Source organism: Phytophthora infestans, genomic scaffold (genome assembly GCF_000142945.1).
Source record: "Phytophthora infestans T30-4 supercont1.63 genomic scaffold, whole genome shotgun sequence".
NCBI lineage: Eukaryota > Oomycota > Peronosporomycetes > Peronosporales > Peronosporaceae > Phytophthora > Phytophthora infestans.
In genome coordinates this window covers 276,318-298,577 of record NW_003303696.1, presented here as the reverse complement: position 1 = coordinate 298,577, position 22,260 = coordinate 276,318, and the positions used below count along the sequence as shown (strand labels likewise).

Here is a 22,260-nt window from a genome sequence, read left to right as displayed (position 1 = left end):
ATCACGCGGGTGACAACGGATCTATATGATCGGATACGCATGGCGTATCGGGACGATGAGGCTGTCGCGCCTCGTCAAGTTTCTTATGGCAGGAACGAGCGCGAAGTCCGACTGACTCTCGTCGCGACAGCGCTCACGGCTCCACCGATATGAGTGGAAGGATGGACTCCTCTATTACCGGGTGGAGCCCAATGATCCTCCACGGGTGGTCGTACCCAACGACGAGGATCGGAAGTTCGATATCCTCGCGGAGGCGCACGACGCGCCCTCCAGCAACACTTGGGCCGAGAGAAGACATTTCTGTCGGTCTCTCAGACCTTCTGGTGGACCCACATATACAAGTGGGTCGCCCGGTATGTTACGACATGCGAAACATGTCAGCGGGTCAAACCCGCAGGGCACTCTTCGGCTCCACTACGAAGCCTGCCCGTACCGGCTGATTGTTGGAAGTCGATGAGTCTTGACTTCATCTTTGGGCTTCCCGCCGACGGACACGGCAACACCGGAATTTTCGTCTTCGTGTGTCGGCTGAGCAAGATGGTACATCTTGCTCCAGTTCCCGTCACTGTTACGGGCGAACAAACCGCAAGGTTGTTCGCCGATGGCGTGTTCCGCTATCACGGTCTCCCGGAGACGATTGTCTCGGACCGAGACCCGCGGTTCACTGCTGCGGTTTTGGAAAACGCTGTTCCCTTTACTGGGAACTCGTCTGCAGATGTCCACTGCGGACCATCCGCAGACAGACGGCCAAACAGAGCGCGTCAATCGAGTGCTCGAGAACACTCTGCGCAGTGTGTGCGCGGCAGCATCACGTACGTGGTCGACGCAGCTTTAAGTTGTTTAGTTTGCGCTCAACAACGCGGTGCACGCGTCCACGGGGTTCACGCCGCTCTACTTGAACGGCTTCCGCCACCCCAGAGTGCCTCTCACTCTTCGAGGAGACACTGACTGCTCTATTCTAAGTGGGGGAGAGGCTCGGAAAGCCCTTTCCTCCCAGGTCTCGGATGTGAGACCAGTTTTGCTGCGGAAACAGGTGGAAACCTTTATATATACCAAGCTAATCATTGTCAACAGGGTCTGCGATGCCATTGCAGCGGCCCAAGATAAACAAAAGGAGTACTCAGACAAACATGGAAGAGGGAACTTAAGTATATTTGAGGTTGGGGACATAGTGTTGCTAGACACGAGGAGCCTACCGCTTGACACTGTCAGCTCTGTCGGCAGCAACAAGCTGAAGCACCGCTTCATCGGATCATTTGCAGTCCTTGCCAGACATGGTGCGTCGTACACCATCGACCTGCCAGAGTCAATGACGACGCACCCGACGTTCTATGTTGGACGTGTTAAGCGGTACTTTGACCCGCAGGGGGTTGCTGACTCGCAGACCCCCTTGACCCAGCTCCTCGAAGCAAGGGCCGGTCACAGTCGTTGATGAGGGCGTCGGAGAAGGCACCCAAGCCTCGGTCGGGACGGCAAGGCTGCGGTCAAGACCGTACGCCGGAGGGCTCCATACGAACGGACCCCGGCGCCATACGCCGAGTACGCTGAGTACGCCGGGTACGCACCATACGCGTACGTCTGGGAGTGTGCGGCAGGCGGCTCCGGACGTGGCAACAAAGCCTCGATCCGTCGAATCATCCGAAAGGCCTCGTCCAGATCGGACGAAGAGACCCGGCGATCCACTCGCAGGTGCAGGCTCGCGACCTCACGCCCCAACAGGTCCAAGCGGCCTGCAAGACGAGCGAGCTCGCCCTGATTCCCGGCCTGGGCGGCCGCATCACCGCCGGTCCCAAGACCAAGTGCAATCTCAAGCGCGAGGACACGTTGACGGAGGCGGTCAACCTCAGGGCCCTGTGTCGGACCCGCAGTCGGAGCACTCGGACGAGAGTGGCTTTCGGGAGGCGCCGAGTACTCGTACTCGTACGAGGGCACCTCCGCCCCTGCTTGACCGAAATGGAGAGGTCCACTTTCACGTGGAGGGGATCCTCAAGGAGCAACGGCGTCGCGGTAAGCGACAGCTCCTCGTGAAGTGGAGGGGTTATGCCCACTCCGAGAACTCGGGGGAGCCGATTGAACGGCTCCCGATTGACTGCCCGAAGGCTGTCGCAATCTGGGAACAGAAGCGGCGGCAGCTTCATAAGTAGTCCGGGGCTTCTTGCCCGAACGGGGTACGGACGATGAATACATTCCGTACCCGTGCGCATTGTGAGCGCTAGAAGCCGCGCGCTTCAGGATGTCCCTTGGCAGCATGCGCTTGTTGACCAAGTGGGCAAACCTCACACGAAGATCACGCTGGTCCAGGATGCGGGACAGCAGCTGATCTTCATGGAGTTCCCGTAACTTCGTGGGTGAGTACTTAAGAGTCGACACCCATGCCCATAACATGTCCTCACAAGTACTCCACGTGGGACAGTTCTCGGGCATAACCCAGGGGTATCTCCAAAGAGGATAGAGACCACCCCGGGTCTCGGGCTTCTTACGACACGTCGTGAAGTCCTTGAGAGGGATGCGGTGTGGCGCGAGAAGCACACACCGAGCAGCCTCCATGTTGTCAACGAACAACTGTTCTTTCTGAACAAGGGCACGTTCGTAGATGCCCCTAGAAGTGTGGTCGCCCACAAGGCCACGAGGAGCGACGAGAAGCTCTAAGAAGAGGTCAACCCCAGAGCTCTCCTCGGGAGGCCAATACCCTCTTGAGTTGATGGCAGCTCCCTGGCTGACGGGTGCCGCCACCGAACCCTCACACACACGCTGGACAGCATGATAAACCTCCTGCTGCTGGTCAAGGTCATTCAAGACCTCCCCGGGCTCAGCGATAGCACCCTCCTCCTCTTCTTCTTCCTCTTCTCCTCCTCTTCTTCTGAGGAGTCGAAGATACTCTGATATGAGTGTCGAGTCTCCTTCTCCTCGCGGAGTGGAGACTTAGAAGCTGTACGCTTCTTTGAGGGCTTGGCGCCTTCGGCTGTAGAGGCCTTAGCACGCGCAAGACCCTCGGCAAGCGAGAGACGTTTGCGAGGATTCTCTTCCTCATCGCCATCGGCTTTGGGAGAGCACTTAGCCTTGACGGCCGGACTCTCCGAGCGCACAGACGGTCTGGGACTGTGATCACCTTGATCACTAGCGAGCGACTGCACGCTGTCATCCTTGTGCTCACTGGGCACTGGGCTATGCCCTCCCACAGAGCCCGCAGGAGCATCGTGCGTGCTCTCGGACTCGGCATCGTCCTCACTGCCAGAGTTGAACTCACGTTCCACGAACCGAGGGTTCGGACGATTGTCCGAGGCCGAGGGCGACGGACTGCGGCGCTTGCTTGTTCGCTTGGCCACAGCCGCGTCACCCGAGGAACCGATCGCCTCGGAGGCCACCTGAGTAGCCTCCTTGAGTGCCGAGCCTTTGCCGTGAGGCTTAGTGCTCTTGGCTTGCGCCTTACCGGCCGCAGTCTTGGAGCGTGTCTTAGCACCGCTCCCTGCAGTGCCACGAGGCATGGTAACGGTCGAATCGGAGACCTAGACGAAGAGCGCACAGGTTGCTGCTCGAGGCTCCAACTGTGAAGTGAGCCTCCGCCGCGCTCGCGCGGCCAAGTCAATGGTTTTCGACTTTGAGAATGAGAGTTTTTGACGAACACTTCTGATTGGTCGGTAAACAGAAACTAAGTGGGGGAGGATGTAACGGGGCACGTAGCCCTAAGTGTGCCCTGGTTACATGAAGTGTGACACTTCACACTTCAGGTGTATGACACGTCATACTCCGGGATATTTAATACAAGGTACCAAGGCCAAGGTCGTTCAAAACCAGCCATTGGTCAAACGACATTGCATTTCTATAGGTGACTTATAGTTTGTATTAAACCCAAACTTAACCTACCTTTAAATATACTCAGTTTGCAATCTACCTTATTTAGGTCACTTCGCTCTCTTTAAATAAAGAGGGGACCTGTGAACTGCCATTCACGGAGAGTTTGTATACTCTTGGAAGATAACTTCCTCTAGCGCAAGGTGCTGTGTGACCCCGTCACAGGAAAGATAGCTTTATAAAAAAACGTTTTACCTGTTATTTATTTGTTAAAAATCTCAAAAATCGGCCTGTTACTCCTCATTTCAACGCTACCTCATATGTGTCAATTGGAATATTAGATGGCGAGTTATCGCAGATTTAGTAAAATTACTCAATCGAGGCTACTAAACTGACACTTTGCCGTAGCAGAGCTAACGAAAATCATCTCACACTTTGAGCATTGATACTTAGACTGGAGCTTATCAATGTTCTTTATGTACAATGCATGGCTCTCATGGGAAAGGATCCATAGAAACCCCCTCTCTCTCCTAGCGACGGGTACACTCAACTTTACATCCATAGAGTAGACGTTAATAGCTAAATGAAAGCACTCCTCAAGTTCATCGAGCTGTAGGAGATCAATCGGTTTGAAGCCACGGAGCAGGCTAAGCGTAAAGCTGATACCCTTATGAGCAGTATCTCGTAAAAACTTCCTTAACATGAGCCTGGATCCGACGAGGATCATTATTAGCATGCTGATTCAAGTACCACGCGATACAGGGAAACACACACTTGTTTGTTGGTCTTGGGGAAGGTGATTACGTACTTGTTGTCGCGTATAATCTTAGGGATAACAACTTCACTATCACCAAGTGCATGCCCACGGAAGTATATGTAAATCTTAAACCCAGTAATCGCCTTCAGCTTATAGCCCGATTTGGGATAGTTAAGCGTATTAGCCAGCTCCATTGACCTTATCTTTGAGATAATTTTCTTAAGGATGTCAGATCGCCTGTTGATACCAACAGGGGTCTCAAATACGTAAGTGGTAGCCAGATTCGGGTGCCAGTACTGGGTAAAATTGCCATCCGTTAGACTTATGAGATCGTACCCAAGAGCAATGTTTACCTTGAAGGCGTTAGTCTGGGTAGCAAGCACGTTCTCGAGCTTGTCATAGAACTCAGCAGTCTGGATACCTTCATACAGATGGGACTCCATGTGCTTGCCGTTGTAAAAAAGATACTTGGGAGACTTGTTATAGTCCGGGGAAATGTGCTTCTTCTAGGTCTCGACGGAGATCTTGTACTGCCTCGCAAATAGCTTCTGATTGGTCGGACGGGAAACGTTGCTAACCCAGTTCTACCACGCACCTTAACGCGGTAAGGTACTACCCCAGCAAATGGCATCAATATTTAATACCTTCGAGCTCACATTGCCTGTATACTCTTGTCTCTACCATTCCTGTGGAAATGACTTTATAATTTTTGGATCTTGTATCAGGATCGACTTTATATCTAACCCCTATACAACAAATTTCAAAATTAATTAATTAAAATACTTTGTGTACGATCTGTCGAGCGTTTGCAAAACCAGCGATAATATTTTGAATCGTGAGACTTGATCCAATTGAACGTCTTATCAATGTACTTGATTTTGATTCCAATAACCGTTCTTGGGAGTAAATTAAGTGCCAAATCCTGCCTGGAGGCCTCAGATACGATATCACACTTAAATAGGAAGTGGGTATAGGAGTCATCCACTCCCACTAACGACTCTGGCTTTCGATTTCTGTACTTGCCAAATTCTAGCATCGTCTCGCTTAAAGAAGTAAGACCGCGGTCTCGACAATCCTTACAATATTTGTAGAAACCCCTGTACCGGCGTTGGCAGCCGAGGCACACCTTATAGTGCCCACTAGGGTTGGCAATTCACGACTATTAACAGGTATATTAGCGATTATAATCGTTTACATTCCCAAGTTAACATTAATATTAACTGTGAATATCGAATGTTCAATTTCTGGCGTATGGTGATGCTGCCAGTAGGTTGAAGTCCCGCGAGATCGCTCTGCTCGAGCAAAGATCTCGCGTGAGACTCACAACACAACTAGCGCCCCCACCCCGACGTCTTTCCCTGCCGTGCAAGCTCCGTTCATCTCCACAAAAGCTCAGCCCGACGCTGCTGGATATAGCCCCTTCTGACGGTACACCAATTCTCGCGCGTGTGTGCGACGTTCAAGTCGCTTTCAAACATATTGACACAGTCTGATACAGGGTGTGAGCTTAATACGAGCGCTCAACAGTATGGCACCGTCACAGCATGAGATATGGAGGCTTTACACCGTTGCAGTTGCCCGCGTCAAAGGAGCTAAGCCCCACCCGGACGCCAGCTGCAATGCATGTGGCGAGGTGCTGAAGAATGCGCAGCCTTCGCGTAACATGCTCACACACGTGTTGAAGTGTGACAAGGTCGACGCTGAGTCGAAACAGCGGTGGCTTCGGTATGACTCACAGCGTCGTCACGAAAAAGCATCTAAGCTGCTGACCCCAGCAAGACGCTCAGCTAAAACTCCGTCGTCTATTAGTAAGCGCTTATTCCATACACCCCAGAGTGGGTCTCCACGCACGGGCTCACGCAAGAGACCACGCAGTTCTTTAAACAAGTCGATCAAACAGAGTGAGGAGGACAATTTCTTACGGGTTGCTATGGGGTTCATTGCTACCGGTATTCCTTTTCGAGTGATTGACGACCCTCATTTCCGCGCTATGTTTGATTACAAGCTTCCATCCCGCCGGCAGATTTCAGGGCGTCTGTTGGATTTAATTTTCAAGCGTGAGATGGATCGGATAATTGCTTTGATGAGTGGAGTTTCCGGGTGGACGCTCGTGACGGATGGCTGGTCCAACGTTAATGGTGACAGTATCATTAATTTTGTTTTTGTGAATCCTAAATTTCCTCCTGTCTTTTGGAAATCAATTAATACGAGAGCTGAGGTACACACCGGGCGTTATATTGCAGACACTATTCTATCCACTATCCTCGAGCTTGAAGAAGCGGTCGGAGCTGGGCCAGTTACCGCCGTCGTTACCGACAACGCCGCGAATATGAAAAAGGCTTGGAAGCTTGTCCGGATGGAGCGCAAAGGTATGGTGTGCACTGGGTGTGCAGCACATGGAATGAATCTGCTGATAAAAGACATCTTTAAAATGAAGTTTTTTAAAGACGTCCTCGACAAGGCACAAGCCCTAGCTCGTTTCATCAGGGGTCGGCGTGGCCTGTGGTCGCGTTTTCGGGATACTCAAAAACAACTTAAGAAGCGAGGAGAAAAACGCCGTCGTCTCTCGCTGACGGTGGCAACACGCTGGTACACCCATGAGAAATGTATCGCCAACGTGGTTCAAAATCGAGATGTCATTGCTGCTATTTTTTCCGACACAGCCTTTCTAAGGAACTACAAGGGCTCAGACCTGGAAGAAGCGACGAAGACCTTCAAGGATGAGGAGTTCTGGCAAGACGCTGCTGTTACAGTCGCTATAATCCGGCCTATCAACACGAGCCTTGCTGCCTTTGAGCGTGATGATTGCAGTATTTCGCTTGTTTACCACCAATTCAGTTGGCTGCGAACTCACGATGTCTACACAAAATCCTTGGATGGATGTAGTACGGAACTTCAGCTGCAGGTGCTTCGCGCAATCGAGGACAGAAAAAAGAAAATTTGCTGGAAGCCACTGGGGATTGCCCATATGCTGGACCAAACAAAATCGATGGATGGGCACGACTCAAAAAAACTGATAACTGATGCTACTGAACTTGCCAGGAAGCTAGAGCTTGTCGATCGATCTCAGGAGGATACGTTCCACAATGAGCTGCAAGAATTTGTTCTGGAAAAATGTAGCTGGAAAGGGACGGAGCGCTTAGACAACAATCGGTTCAGCCCATTGAGCTGGTGGTCACTTCCTGATACCAAATACCGTCTGGTGCAGTCGTTTGCGAAGCTACTATTATCAATACCGACATCGTCAGCTTCTAGTGAGCGCAGCTGGAGCATCCACGGATTTATTTACACTAAACTGCGCAATCGCCTTACTCCTGAGCGGGTTAGCAGACTCGTTTTCGTGTACACCAATATCGCTCGGAAAACTGAAGTGAACCATATCATGTACCAGCTCTTTCCTGAAGCTTGTGACGGTAGTGACTCCAGCGATAGCAGCGACGATAGCGAAGATGATAGTGGGGAGCTCACAAACGACTACCAATCGCCATCACCCACAACAAGGCATCTGCGGACAAAACCAACTGGCTCTGGATCACCAACAGCAGTACTTCACGAGGTAAGTCTTAATGATAGATTCACCACTCCAGTTTTCAATGGACGAGAGCAACCGATATGCCAGACAAGATAGATTGAGCTGCAAAACAAATAATATATATAATTCCCTTCTCAAAACACTACCGCACACACACAAGATGATAGTCAACACCGTTGCATCCACAAACACACTCGAGACGAGCCGGTATTGGCGCTCGCCGGGCCCGGTGCACCATTTCAATGCAGAAAGCTGACCGATCATAGTTCGCCACTCAGAAAATTAAATTCATCCATGAAAGGGAGTCTCAATGACTGCACTGTCAGCTCTCCTCACTGAGTGTATGCAACTTTGAGCACGAGGCAGTCTTCTTTTCATCAATTTTCCCTTCTTCATGACCACGACTTCATTTCCAGATCAGCGTTTAGCGCAAAATCATCTGTAAGCTGCAAAATTGTTGCTCCAGTGCATTACCTCCTAGCGTTTCCAAGTTATTGATCATTTTGCAATTTGAAATGCTAGACTATCACAATAGAAGCAATAGAGTTAGCAAGACTCACGCACAGCTATGTCGACAAATATTGTAGTGCTACTGATCGCGATATCTTTAGGGTTTCAAACCGCTAACTGATGTTTCGGCTGCACTTGACCGCAATACCTTATCCTCTTCCCGGCTCGGATCTTCCAACCATCTCAGGTAGCGGTGCTTGCATTGCACCAAACATTCACAGATTTTTCCGTGAAAGAACCAATCCAAAATTGTGCCTGGCCACCTCCGTAAAGACTCCATCATCCCATAGAAATTATCTCGGAATGGCAGTAGCTAGCGTCGTGACCGATGTGCGTACTCTTGGCTTCTTGCTCTTGCGTTATGAGCTCCGTCAACTAATCTCCCTCATAATTACTGGTACCTCACGATAATAACTGCTCGAGTGCCGCAGACACATCAAATTTCTAAGAAACAATAACACATAGTCACCTGCGTTTCCTCGAAGAATACGTTGTAGCCTCTCAGGCTGTCCACTCGAACGATCGCCTTCCTCGAAGCCTTGGGAGCGCATTATTTGACAGTCTGTACCGCAAAACATGCAGCAGCAGGCGTTGAGCTTGATCTCTACGGTGAACACGAGAAGTAGTCGAAGACAATGCCCCGGTCTACTGCGGTGCAAGAGTACGCCGTAGTTGAGGGAGCAGAGTGCATTGTGGTCGCACTACAGCCGCTGTCTTCGGCAAACAGATCCAGGTAGCTACCGCATAGCTTCGGATTTGTAGCGCTCTCCGACTAGTGCATACCCATGCTCAATTCTCCTTGCCATAACCGCTTCGCTATGCGAGTGGAAGTCGGTTGTACAGTAGCCCGATTGTTTGTTTGAATTGTCACTGTGAAAATTAGTTATTCATTGTTATTAGCGATTAATAACCCATTCAGCTAATTTAGCTGATATTAACGGTGAATATCAATTGCCAACACTAGTGCCCACCAAAAAGCTTAGCACACTCTGAACCAACGAAGTGATGATTCTCATCCTCGTCAATGATAAGGAAGTGTCGCTTGAAAGGGGTGTTGCAATAACACCGCGGGTTCGATAGCCAGCGGCACGGAAAACTTGCGTTTTACCTAAAGCCATCCATTTACCCTTGTCCTTTGCCGCATCACCCAGACGGGCTAAGGTCGCCGAGAGCATCCTTCGAAATCGTCAGCGTGGTGGTCAATCAGTGTCTGTCTATATGTGGCTTGACTTTCTATGTGGTAAAAAAAATACTTCGAAGTAATTAATTAGCCAAGTTCGGTTAATGTCTTAAGTTCGGCTTCGTTGCTGTTAAGTTCGTCTTTCGGCTTCCGCTTTTTGCGCGTACGAATTTGGTCCCTATTTCTATCGTCGTACCTTTTGTGATAGGTTAGACGAGCTTCGCGTGGTGCGCTGCTTTGATGCTCTTTAGCGAAAGGGTAAATACGTCATATTTATATGCTATACCTTTATATTTGTCAGGATTATTGTGGGAATGTCCATCCGTTTTATATCCTAGATCGAGTATGGTCCATAAAACCACGCGTAAAAATGAGATGGGAAGAGACAGGCTATCGAATTACCATTTCAGAGCGTCGATTTACAGGATATGGATGTGGAATCGATCCGAAGCGGTCGATTCTGCCGTGGCTCGATTTATCAGACTGTTTAGTTAGATCGATTTGTACTTTTTATAGACCTCGATTTAATAAACCGACCTCTTTTTATTGTACACCGAGCATCAGGCTATTAATATTAGTGAAAAAAAGAAGAAAAGAATTGAAATACACAATAAAAATACATTTATAAAGCGTCTCACGCAAAAGTAAGTTTATTTCTACCACCATTGCAGAAAATTTCACGTGGATTCACTTCCACTGGCGCTATACAGACTATAACTCATTCTTTGTTTCACCTTCGGTATCAGGCGGCAACGAAGACGGTAATTCGGGGATTAATCCTTGAAATGTGAAGGCATAGGATTGATACTGCTTGTTCTTCATTGAGCCATCAAGTCCACCAATATATCCCACTGGTACTCCATATTTGGTGCATACAAGCGCGCTTCCAGATAGACCAGGAGCTGACAAAGATGAGAGAATCATTTGGTTTCCACGCCAACCGGTGATTTTAGCTGGAAAGGATGCGTAAGCGTGACCAAAATGTTGGTCTTGAAGAGCGCCAGGGAATCCGAACACGTCAACATTCTTCGTGTCATACGCCTTAAGGGACATTTTACATCGGACGAGCTTGTTATCTCGTGGCACAGCAACTTTGAAGATTGCGAAGTCGAACGCAGCCGAACTACACCAGCATGTGTCCTTGTCGAGGCTAAATCGAATGACTTCTTCCGGCTTCGTCGTATCGGGAAGGAGCTGCTCCACCACAACTAGAGGCTTGCCGGATAAAGTTGGTGTTTTCATCGCTGTCGTCCGTGGAGATTTACGACGTGGTTGCATTGCAACATTCGCATCCTTCACATCAGCATCTTTCCTTTTCCTTCCACTTGTTTTCATTGAGGGAAAGAGTCTCAAATACCATTTGATTTCAGACTTGAAGTGACCACTCAAGTGATCAGTGAATGTAGCGTCTGTCCACATGTGCAAGTTCGTCATAAGATACAAGTGCGTCGGCGTTTGATCCACAACCAGCGCCGTTCCTGAGCACACATCTTCCGAAGAAACTCTCACAACTGACTTCCACAGATTCAATTGAACCTTAGGATCCATTGGGCTCCATGCGTCATCGTCTCCCGTAGACCGTGGAACCACCACCAGCACGTGGATTTGGGAAGTTGATGGAGGATCCATTCCAATCAGCACGTCCTCCAACGAATCTTCTCCCTGTAACTCTTTGTCTTCACTCGTGAGCGCTTCGATGAGAGCAGTCTTTTCGCCCTTCTTCAGCTTCGTTACGTCTTCCAAGCGAGAAGAGAGCCACTTGCTGTCCGCTGTCTTGGCCAGGAAGAGCTTCAGCTTGTATGCATCAACGTCCTTCAAGTCGTTCTTCTTCTCCGCCTTGACCGCCTTCTTCAAGTCAACCACCGAGTCGCTCTCGTCCACTCGCACTGACGACACGCTTTCCGCCACACCCACCACAGCACACAAGAGTTTCACCATCTTTCCTTGAGGCGGCAGATTCGAGTCTAATGCGAGAGCTCTCGCACTATTTTTCCAACCCGCACTAGACATTTTTCGGAGAACGGTAGACATAATTTGACACGACCGAACACTTATGCCTCGAAGCATACACTTTTCTGATGAATAGCAGAGAAAGGACGTGGGATGTGGTCCACATTATAACCATCTTTCCAGATTCTCGAATGAGAGAAAAGGCCTAAGCGGGAAACGAAGGCGGTGCCACAAAAAAGACCTATCCCCTGCGATTCGAATAGCGAGAACTTGAAATCTGCATCGGATGCGTCCTCTCGCTCAGCGGGTCGAGAGGTTGCCATCCGTTTAGAGGACTTGAAACCTACTTGAGACGCATTGACTCAATTACCAGTCGAGAGCGTGAGGACACACTCAATGGCATTGAGCGCGTCCCCACGCTCTCGATTGGCCAAGCGGTCGGCTCGTTGACCTGGCGCGGTTAAACCTACTCTCCTTGTGAAAAAAGGCTACGAAAAAAAACTGCCGGTGTAATGTGCCGGCTCTCTCTACTCGCAGCTACTACATGTACAGTAATACGCGAGCTCTAATGGCATCAGAGATGTGTCTCGCAGACTATTATTATAATACGTAGACCTCTTGTTATTACACTACTCGTCATAACGATCTGCGATACAACCTCGGCCATTGCGGATACCGCTACAGAGCAGACGAGCTTTGCCAACGATGCGTCGATCGACGCTGTACCTTTATTCCCAGCCGGCCACCATGACAGTGCCATCATGGCAGCCATGGCCATTGACATGACACGTCAGAATCGCTTCGTAGAAGTCTATACATTGTATAGACTTCTACGAAGCGATTCTACCACTGCTGAAGCGCACAAGACCTCGGCCACTGACGAAGAGAGGGAAATTATACTCGCGAGCGTGCGGATAGCGATCAAAAGACTGGTGACAAAAGATGACACGACCTATACGCATGAAAGAGGTAATGGACTCAAGAAGGAATGGTGGGTTACATTATTAAAAAATCAACCGAAAATCGAAGGCCAAACAACAACTACGTCCGACCTCTGTACTGGGCAATCCGATTCACGGTCTGGATTGTGAATAAGCGAACCCCAGCGATGATGTACAACAAGCTCAACGTTATCTCGTCAACATGCATTGGCGATAGGAATATCGCATCTACATCAACTACTTGCGGTTCTATGAGTACTTTAAGAGCCCGACGTACATCCCCCTTTTCGTGCATGGACCCAAGTTCAACACTTTAAAAAACAAGGAATTAAACGGACGATAAATTTGATGTATAACATGTATGAACACTAGAAGGACCACAGAGAGGTACTGAAGTAGTAGCTGCCAGCTCATGAAAGCCAAAGCTGTGTCGCATGAAGCCTTCTGCTCGAGATAGTTGGTGATCTCAGCACTAAATACGCGTGTTAGGATCAAGATCAATGCTGCTAGCATAGGTATCAGTATCGTTGATTCTTCACCAGGTCGATATGAAATTAAAGTGCTCCTGTATTTCACACTTAACTAATGAGTTCTTCAGTGCAAATTAAAATGCTAGTGCTGGAACTGGAGAGGCAAGACTTGAACTACAAGTTGCTTGATTAAATGAACAAACAAACAAATTGGACCAAAACGTTTGTATTATTAATACTTAGTATTCCGATAGGGAATTTGGTTTCAGTCCTGATGCTGCGTAACATGTAAATACACCAGTATGCTAAAAAGTTCTGGTTCAACGAAGGATATATTAGAGAACTTATTAATGGTTTCTAGACTACCGGTAGCTCAAGATTTTGGAGCAACAAGTGTCTGAAAAAGGGTCAAGGCCGATGGTTCATTAATATATTCCAGTGGAACATCGAGAACCTTCGTTACATGTATTCCACTGAAGGAGCGTCCATTGATTTTCTTTTTCGCGCTATTCCAACAACCAAAGCTCGTCATTTCTTTTTCATTGGCAATGTGCCACACGAGCTCGGATAAACGTGTACAGTAGACGACAATTGGTGTCTGACAGGCTAATTGAAAAGAGATATCTGCTTAACTATAATGGCGATAATAACTATCCCCCAGAAATTAGAATTTCGAGAGCTAAAGAGACTAAGAGGGAATACCAGGATAATTTTTCTCTGAAATTTATACCAGATGGTCCAAAAACAGCTTGTACATGTATTGTATTTTTTCGACTTTGAATATAAAATAACAAATATGGTTTACAAATTCTAAGAAACTTAGAAACAGATACAAGAAAAACTTCGAAAAACAAAAAAAATGACTGGAGTAGCTAAAAAGGCTGGGACAAGCTAATTTGTTGTTGAAGCCGGTAGAAATTGGTAATGGAGTCGGGTTTAGCAAATCCACAGTCAAACAAAAAAATGTTTGTTGTTAACGGTAAATGCTGAAGTGAGTAGATTAAAGTCAATTAAATCTGTCCTCTAAACTGCTACTCTAGCGTTGTCCTCCTTGTTGTCCTCTTGTCAAGCGCCCCTGGCCTCCCACCAGATTAACCGGTTTGAAACGGTCCATCCTGGAACGTTCACCCGTCCAACTGAACCGTGCAGGGTCGGTGTGAATTAACACTCCCACTCACCGCTATTGCACGGCGTTCGTCTTCGTTAAGGATCGCGGCGTTCCTCTTCTTGATCCCGCTTGCCTCGCGAAGGAACGCTAGCGACTTCGTTCCAAGCGCCTTCGTCATCATGTCCGCAAGTTGGCGCTTCGTGTCGACGTAGTCCACCTTGATCATAGAGCGTTCCGCATTCTCCCAAATGAAGTGATGTCGGATATCCACGTGCTTGGTCCTAACGTGATACCCAGCGTTACTTGCAAGTGCGATAGCACCTTGATTGTCCTCCCAGACCTGCGTCGCTCCCACTTGCTGGTGACCCATGTCCTTGAGAATAGCACGTGTCCACAGTACCTCTTGCGTACACAGACTCAGAGCCATGTACTCTGCTTCCGCTGAGCTGAGTGCAGCCGTTCGCTGGTACTTGGACTTGAACACAGCCGGAGCGTTCCCAATCATGACCATGACACCTGATACGGAACGCCTGTCGTCAATGTTGCTTCCCCAGTCTGCGTCCGCGAACGCCTCTGCCTTGACACCTTGCGGTACACTTTGGTAGACGATATCGTGCTGCCGAGCTGTCTTCCAGTACTGCAGGACCCGTATCGCTGCCTTCCAGTGTTGCGTTCCAGGATTCTCCAGGAAGCGTGACAGCTGCGTTACAACGAACGCAATGTCCGGTCGAGTGCATGTTGTGATGTACATCCGGCATCCGATGAAGGACCGGTACGGTCTTGACTGCATTTCACGTCGCTCCTTCTACGTGGCTGGCGACATCATCTTTGACAGCTTCATGTTTGACGCGCATGGGTTATCCAACATCTTGGCGTTCCGTTGGTTGAAAAACTCTACAATATCGTCAATAGACCGAGTTTGCTTGATCATCAGCGTTCCAGCTGCCTTATCATGATCAATCGCCATCCCCAGGATGAACTTTGCCTCGCCAAGCTCTTTATTTTGAAGGCACTCTTCAGAGCGTCCTTTACTTCGCGAATCACTTCGCGTGTCTTCGCCGTAATGATCATGTCGTCCACATACAGGCACACGTACACGAATGCGTCCCTGGAACGCTTGACGTAGACACACTGGTTGGCTCCATAACTCTTGAAACCGTTCCGCAGGAACACACGATGGATGGTCTTGTTCCATGCACTTGCAGCTTGTTTCAAACCATATTTGGCCTTTAGAAGCTTGAGCTTCTTGCCTTCAGGGTTCTCGAGACCAAGTGGGACGTCCATGTAGACCAAATCCACCAAACCACTGTTTAGGAACGCTGTGTCGACATCCAGTTTCTCCATAACGTAGTCGCATGCCACACACACAGCGAGTACAACTCAAATCGAGTTTATGTTTGCAACAGGAGAGTACGTCTAAAAAAATAAACGATTCCAAACTTCTGCTTGAACCCTTGAGCTACTAGGCGTGCCTTGTAACGGATAACACGACCGTTCTCGTCACGCTTCTTGGTGAACACCCAGCGACATCCAATAAAACGCGTAGGCATTCCACATGGAACCAACGTCTACGTTCCGTTCTGGGAATGAGAGTGTAACGCAGCCTTCATCGCCCGACGCCTTTCAGCTGCTTTATCATGACGATAACTTCTGCGAACGTGTTCGGCGTATCCGGGACACCTCCGATGCTGGCCGCATATGCCAACACTGTCTCTGCGAGTTAACAGTTTTCATCGATCCTAGGACGCTTAGGAGACGGCGGTCCATCACTACCTCGTTCAGACTGACGTTTCATATCGTCATCGTAGCCGTTCCCAAGCAGAAACACCGGTTCCCGAGGTCGGGTTGAGCGTTCTGTTGCAGTATGGAAGATTATTCGGTCCTCTTGGAACGCAGGAGGTTGTCAGCGGTACGTTGCCAGTTCCAGTCCACTCGACCGGCGCTCCTCCGGTGCGGGTAGCTGTGGTAGCTCTGCGTTCCGTTCCGGCTCAACATCGTCCATCTCAATGTCTTGAGCAGGTTCTTCCGCTTCTTCCATCGGTTCATCTTGAACAGACTGTCATTCCACTTCTGGAGCTGGAACCACGGTATCGTCATCGCTCCTTGTCACATGGATGATTGCTCCAGAAGCTGGCGACGGCGTGTCATAAATACCGCCCACCTCACGCTCGTCCAGCTTTACCGATCGTGACAGCTTGACCTTGGATGCATCCAAGTCGTAGACACGATACCCTTTTAAGTTCTCTGCGTATCCGAGGAACGCGCACCTGAAGCTCTTGGGTTCCAACTTCGTTCTCTTCACGGCATCCACGTGAGCGTACCCTTGTGATCGAAACACGCGTAGGTGCTCCATCCGTGGCTTCACTAGGAACGTCAACTCATATGGCGTGACATCCGAGTTGGATGTGTTCGTGGAGCGGTTGATAAGGTACACTGCAGTACTCACAGCTTCAGCCCACCACTCCGTCGACATAGACTTGTAGTGTAGCATGCTTCGTGGCTTCTCCATGATGGAACGGTTCATGCGTTCTGCAACACCGTTCTGCTGAGGGCTGTATGGAACGCTGCGTTGATGAACGATGCCATTCCGCTGACAGAGTTCCAATACCGTCTTGTTTACAAACTCCGTTCCATTATCGGAATGCAGGCACTTCAATCGTTCCCCCCCCACTGATTTTCATACAGCGCCTTGAACTCCTTCAGCTTGCTGCCCACCTCACTCTTGTGCTTCATGAAGAATGTCACGACATACCTTGAGTAGACGTCTACAAAGGTCAGCACGTACTTGGCACCCCCCTTTGAGAGCGTTCTCGTTGGTCCCATAACGTCCGTGTATACTATTTCCAACACATTCGCTGTCTTCGTCAGTGATCGTGACGGGATCGCCGTCACGGTCTGCTTTCTCTTCATGCATCCACCGCACAGAGTCTTGCACCCCCTTTTACTGGCGGGATACCGGTCGTGGAACGCTGGGTCTTCGGCGGTGCGTCCTTGTTGGGGTGACCCATGCGAGCGTGCCAAAGCTCCCACTATTCCACGAAACGGGCCTCCTCCTGCTGACAGTCCAACAGGAATGCCTTACCGATTTTCTTCCCGGACGCTATTGCAGCGTTCCGTCCCCAAATTACACAACTGGAACGCTGGAACTCCACACTCTTACCGCGTTCCGCGAGCTTCTCGACTGACAATAAGCGTCTATCGAGCCCGGGGATGTGGAGCACGTCCACCGTACGGATGCGTCTACCGTTCAAACCAGTCAACTAGACCGTTCCAGTTCCTGCGACGTGCAGCTTCTTTCCGTCTGCAATCGTCACCTCCATGCTAGTGTCCAGCGACTTGTACTCAAACAGGTCGTTCCGGTGAGGGGTCATGTGCGACGTCGCACCGCTATCAATCAGCCACCCGGCCGAGCGTTCCCCACCAACTGCAAACACTGCATCGTCTTGGCTACCCTTCTTTGTAGCAGGACAGTCCCGCTTCATGTGGCCCACGTGGTCACAGTTGAAGCACTTGCCCTTGAAACCAACATTCCGCTTCGGAGCGGTCCACTTCCGACCGTTCTCTCGGCCATTTCGGAACTTGCCTGCGTTCCCCTTCATTTGGAACGCCTTCTCCGTGGTTTCCTTCTTCTCGAGTCGCTCATACTCCTTCAACAGCTTCTCATTGGCCTCGATGAGCGTCACACCCTTGGCGTTCTCCACGATAGACGATATGAGCTCGTATTCGGCGGGGAGGCTGCTCAGCAGTACCACCAGCTGACGTGCCTCGTCCATGGGTTCTCCCAGCGTCTGCAAACCGACGATCAGCTCATCGAACGCATCCAGATGCTTGGTCATAGACGGGCCGCTCTCCATCTTGAGCTCGTGCAGTCGACGCGTTATCATCACGCGGTTGTGGAGCGTGGTGCGATTGTAGAACTCGCGGAGCGTTTCCCATGCTTCCATGGAGCGCGTCGCCGACCGGATCTTGGTCTGGTGCTGGTGTTCCACACCCTGGGCGATGATGCCAAGCGCCTTGGCATCGTTGACGAGCCACGCTTCTGTGATCTCGCTCTCAGGCTTGACGACTTGAATATGCGCAAGCAAGCCCTTCCTGGCTAGCGTCATGCGCAAAATGTACTCACTGGAAGTAGTTCCCACTCCCGAGGAGGGCTTCGGCACGCTTGGTAGTCGTGAAGCGTTCTTGCGTGGAGCGTTCGGGTCGTGTTGAGGTTGCGGCTGTTAACCTGTTGTTGTTGTATGCGGTAAATGCCGAAGTGACCTTTTAAAAAACACTTTGCTAAAATCAATTATATACATGTAAGGGTTGTCTTACAGTTTGAACCAAATGTCACAGCTCCGGTTAAGTGCGAAAATTACTTAAGCTCGATAATCTCGATATTGGAATTTACGGCTTTTATGCAACCGGTGTAAAAAGTACCTTTCAAGTAAATACCGTAAAAGCGGCGGAAGGCGAAAAATCTCGCACAAGATACCCCTGTCCATTTGAAACCGTCGGTTTGTTCACAGTATTGTTGAAACGGCGCTTGAACTAGGACACTGTTTAATGCCAAACTCATTAACCCAATCCTTATCCCCATACATTTCCTGTTTAACCCTTCTAGAACGGCCTCTTATTCTGTATCCTACAGAATACGAAAATACCTTGATTAAAGTATGCCAGAAAACCTGCAAAAAGTATGCTGTGGTGAGCCCTTTCGCGCCTGTTGTAAATAAACGGAGCAGATTGAACGCAAAGAAGCCTCAGAAGTAGGCATAGATCCCACAATGTATCCGCCATCAGATCAAATAGCGATTTTCTATTGGCTCCCGATTGAACAGAACACGGTCAAAACCTCCTACCAAGCAATACCCGTCATTTTCGGTACTATCACTGGAAGTGGCCATCTCTAGGTTTCAGCCACCCATCTTTGGCGCCAAACCTGGGCCGCGCGCAGTGGAAGAATTTGCCCAGCTCCTAACTAACGGATTAGTGAGGAGGCACAGGGCAATTTCTTCTCTGCGCGCGCCACTACGAAGGCGCTATACGCCTTGTAAGTGTTCTTATCTTATAAGCCTTACGGTTATCTAATTCCTCAGTCTCATTATCGCTTTTACGCTTACGGAATCTTATCTTCTTTTTTAGAGCTGGCGGAATGCACTTACCATCGTTCCAAGTGGCGTGCCAAATCTGCGCACATGTTAGCGAGTTACCGCTTTCGACGCTCCGTACTTGACGGCAAAGCGGCACACGTCCACCAAACGTGTCACTGCATTCCTGGCAGAAGAAGCTGGCCTCAAATGACTTGGTATTGGCATCGGAGTACGCGGAGCACACTTTGCACAAGTATTGTCTTCGTTTGTGCTGCGTTCCCTTTGTGTAGTAATCGTCTATGTTCACTAACGAGTGTTGTTGGCGGGGCATCGGCCCTGAAACTAGATCCTCTGCGTTGATATGCGTCTCGAAGTTGATTGTACGCAGCGCCAGTAGCTGTACGTGCAAGCGGCGCAAGTATTCTGCGTGTGTAGGTGGCTTCTCCCCTCTTTTCTTGACTGTAATGCAGTGAACAATGTAACCATTGACAACGGCCATGTCTACGATACACAGGTATAGCTGCTTGTAATACTTCCGGAGAGAAATGCACTTTTGAATACTCTAGCGGTGAAGTCGTAGCTGGTCGTGGACATCAACTCCACCCCTACCGAGGCGTAGTCCACGACCAGCTGTGGACACGGAACTGGAGTAGGTTCCATCCTTCTGCGTGTGGAGAACACTGGTGCGACGCGTGCTTCATCCTGTAGAGCATGTTCACTGGCTTGAATTCCATCCAGCTCAGTGCGACGAGATCGGGGTGGTCTCGCGCTTGGGCAATACGGTAGGCTCCGCGTGGCATGCGCTGTGGTCTTTTCTTTTGCGTGGAGTGAACTGGACACCAGCCTGACCTGTCGGTCCGTGTAGTCCCGACGTGGTACAAGTTCATGTCCAGCAGCTTCAGACTGAGCGATACGGTCGAGTAAAAAACTGTCGGTAACAATCAGTCGCTTCTTCGGCTGGTCCATCAACACCTTCGAGATGTTCCTTACGGCAGTTTTTGGGCCAAGTCCCAGTGTGTCTGTTGGTGCTTTTCTCTTCTTCTGCTTCGATTCGTCAGCTCCACAGTAGATTTCCACTCTAAGATATATCACATACAGAATATCAAAGTACACACCATGTTAATCTGTATCCTCCAGAATAGGATGTTCGGTAATATTTAGAATAGCATGTCTTACCTTGAGCAGTACGCGGTGTCAACACAACACGTCATGTAGAATTTAATGCCATACTTGCGGGGCTTGTCTGGCATAAAGACGCGCATTGGGTTGTATTTGCTTCGATTAGCCATCATACCTTCGTCAAAAGAGATTACTTTTCCGAGGCGATATCCACGGCGAAACGTTTTCTCAACAACTTGCAGTAGCGGTCGAACTTCCCAGGCCGTATCCACAAGCACTCCACCTTGTTCATTGTTGTTGAAGTGAAGAAACTTCAAGATCGCTACGAAGCGATAACGGTTCATGAAGCGCGAGAACGTTCCTCGTGGAACGGCACCATCTTCATCGGTAGACAAATGTTTGGCAAGTCCATCTCGAATCGGTGCTATTGCGCGAGCAAAGAGTAATGCGACGATGTGAACGATCTCATGGGGATGCATATCCTTGAACTGCTGCATCAACTTGAAACTCCTCTACATTGTTGCAAATATGTCATATACAGATTTAGTTTATATGCGTTTTAAGTTATTCTGTGCTATCCGGGCTTACCGCTATGGTCTTCGTCATACGTCACCCATTCATTCCCAGCGATTTCACGTAAACCATCTTCCGTAAACCCCAACAGTTCAGCTTCAGAGACGTCTTCAGTCATTGGGACATCTTCAACATCGTTGGCACCTTCTAGAGAGGACGTAGTCACCTCATTGCCTTCCAATACCCCATCATCGTCTGCATCTGAATCGGAACCGAAGAAGTCAGCGCTATCCACGAAGTTCACATCGTTATCAGCTGTCGGGCCAAACAGCGGCTCCTTTCGGAGACCCTCCATGAAGTTATCGCTGTCGAACATATCCAAATCAACGAAGTTTTCAGTCTCGTTCCGATCGTCGCTCTCCGTTTTGCCTTCTTCTTCATCTGTCGCATTCTCCTTGGGATAAAATTCTGTATCATCCTGAACAATATGCGTGTCATCAGGTGCTGAACCGAGGGAAGCCGGCAAAGAAACAATCGCGACCAATTCTCTACTCGCAGTTGTGGCCGGCGCCACTGAAGCCTGGTTTGTCGTGGGGGATGGAACGCATGGGGGGTCAACACCGATGACTGCATAAGCTAATTGCTTACCAATGGGTCGTCGGACGACAGAGCCCACCGATGCGCGGGAAGGTTGGTGATCCAGGAGGCCTGAGAGACGAGCAAACGCCATAAGATCCTTCTCACCTGGATTAAAGCTGATATTAGTACAACGAAAATTATTAGCTACAATCACATCCACCCACCTTCAAAGAAGTCTAATCCGCGTCGTGATTCATCGAGGCGACCCTTGATTCCTGGCTTTACGTAGCGGTGGCCTTTAGCGATACCGGTGGGCTTACGAGCCTTCCATCCTTCCTTGCACAGGTCACGCCACAGCTGCGTGAACGACTTCTCTCCAGAAGCGTTCAGCTTTCCGAATGGGGAAAGATGGAGTGGCTGACACGCGTTTGTGTGGACTGTCACCTCGATTTTTAAACCTTATACTCGTCTTTCTATGCCAACACGCTAATCCCTGGCTATCTACCCAGCGCAGATCTATTAGGAGCGGTCGACTGATCAGCACACATGCAAAAAAATAGATGCGAGATTCGACAGCGCATCCAACATTTCTGGATATTAAATACTGCAAAACGCTTATTCTGTAGGATACAGAATACCGTTCTAGAAGGGTTAATGGGTCACCATATAAACGTTATGGTAAAAAGACCAAAAGCATATACCTGAAGTGTGATTTTAAAAAAATAGTTCTGCCAAGA

General features: G+C 49.4%; 1 protein-coding gene across 1 annotated transcript; it reads right to left on the bottom strand.

Annotated features, from left to right (window-relative positions):
• Positions 1-10,482: 10,482 nt before the first annotated feature.
• Positions 10,483-11,709, bottom strand: PITG_18144 (Crinkler (CRN) family protein; the record flags this gene model as incomplete). The annotated part of the gene is made up of 1 exon (XM_002896257.1): positions 10,483-11,709. One exon carries the CDS (start codon positions 11,707-11,709, stop codon positions 10,483-10,485), a length of 1,227 nt encoding a protein of 408 aa, XP_002896303.1.
• Positions 11,710-22,260: the final 10,551 nt, after the last annotated feature.